Source organism: Bison bison, unplaced genomic scaffold (genome assembly GCF_000754665.1).
Source record: "Bison bison bison isolate TAMUID 2011002044 unplaced genomic scaffold, Bison_UMD1.0 scf7180017864340, whole genome shotgun sequence".
NCBI lineage: Eukaryota > Metazoa > Chordata > Mammalia > Artiodactyla > Bovidae > Bison > Bison bison.
Genome location: NW_011494912.1, coordinates 541,417 through 542,219, shown reverse-complemented (window position 1 = coordinate 542,219; position 803 = coordinate 541,417). Strand labels below are relative to the sequence as shown.

The following is an 803-nucleotide window of genomic DNA, read 5'->3' as shown; positions in this document are numbered from 1 at the left end:
GAGGAGGAGCTGGCGCTGCAGCCGGGCCCCCTCGGGCCGCGCCCCGCCTTCTGCCGCCACCTGCGCGTCCCCTCCGGGCTCTCGCGCCCCGGGGCTGTGTGGGCTCTCCCTGCCGCAGCGGCGGTATCATTGCGTCCACCAATTAGAAGACTCGGCGTTTGGCTCCTCGGGGCGCGGGAAGAGCGGCAGGCGCTGCCGGTTCTGGCGAGCGGAGGGTGCGCCGGCGCGCGTCCCTCCCCGCCGCGCTCCCCGCGACGTTCGTGGAGGAGGGTACAGAACTGCTGTGACTTTTGAGGTCCGACTCCGCCTTCCGCCTAGCCTCCCGACGCGCCAGCTCGGAGAGAGGCCGGCGTGACCGGCAGGCCCCGAAGGCTCACTGCGTGGGCTCAGGACTTGGAACGTGTCCGGGAGCCCGCGGCGCTGTGCGCGCTGGTGAGTTTGGCGGCGGGGTGGGGTGTCCCCGGGCGCGAGGGGGCGGAGAGGACGTCGCGCTCTGCCCCTTCGCCCGCCCCCTAGTGCTGCCCCCACTTTAAGAGTAATTGAGACTTGAGCGTGACTGCGGAGCCGCGACGATGCGGGCGCTGGCCACGGGCTATTCCTCAGCCCTGCGTGATGGAACGGGTCGGTGAGCGTAACAAAGGCGCCCGCCCCGGGGAGCCGGTCCTCGGCTGAAGACCGCGGCCGGCGCGCCGCGACGGCTGCCTGAGGACTAGGGTAGTGGCTGAGCGGCCGGAGGCGCGGTGCGCACCTCCGCGGGCGGGCCACGAACCCTGAGCCCGACACCTGCGTGCCGCTCCCGCCGC

The 803-nt window shown here is 73.1% G+C and overlaps 1 protein-coding gene across 1 annotated transcript in view; it reads left to right on the top strand.

The window, feature by feature from the left end:
- Positions 1-572: 572 nt before the first annotated feature.
- Positions 573-803, top strand: part of WBSCR17 (Williams-Beuren syndrome chromosome region 17) — a 431,575-nt gene continuing 431,344 nt past the window's right edge. The window contains exon 1 of the mRNA XM_010854340.1: positions 573-625. Coding sequence (XP_010852642.1) covers positions 573-625 — 53 coding nt within the window. The remainder of the gene's footprint in view (positions 626-803) is intronic.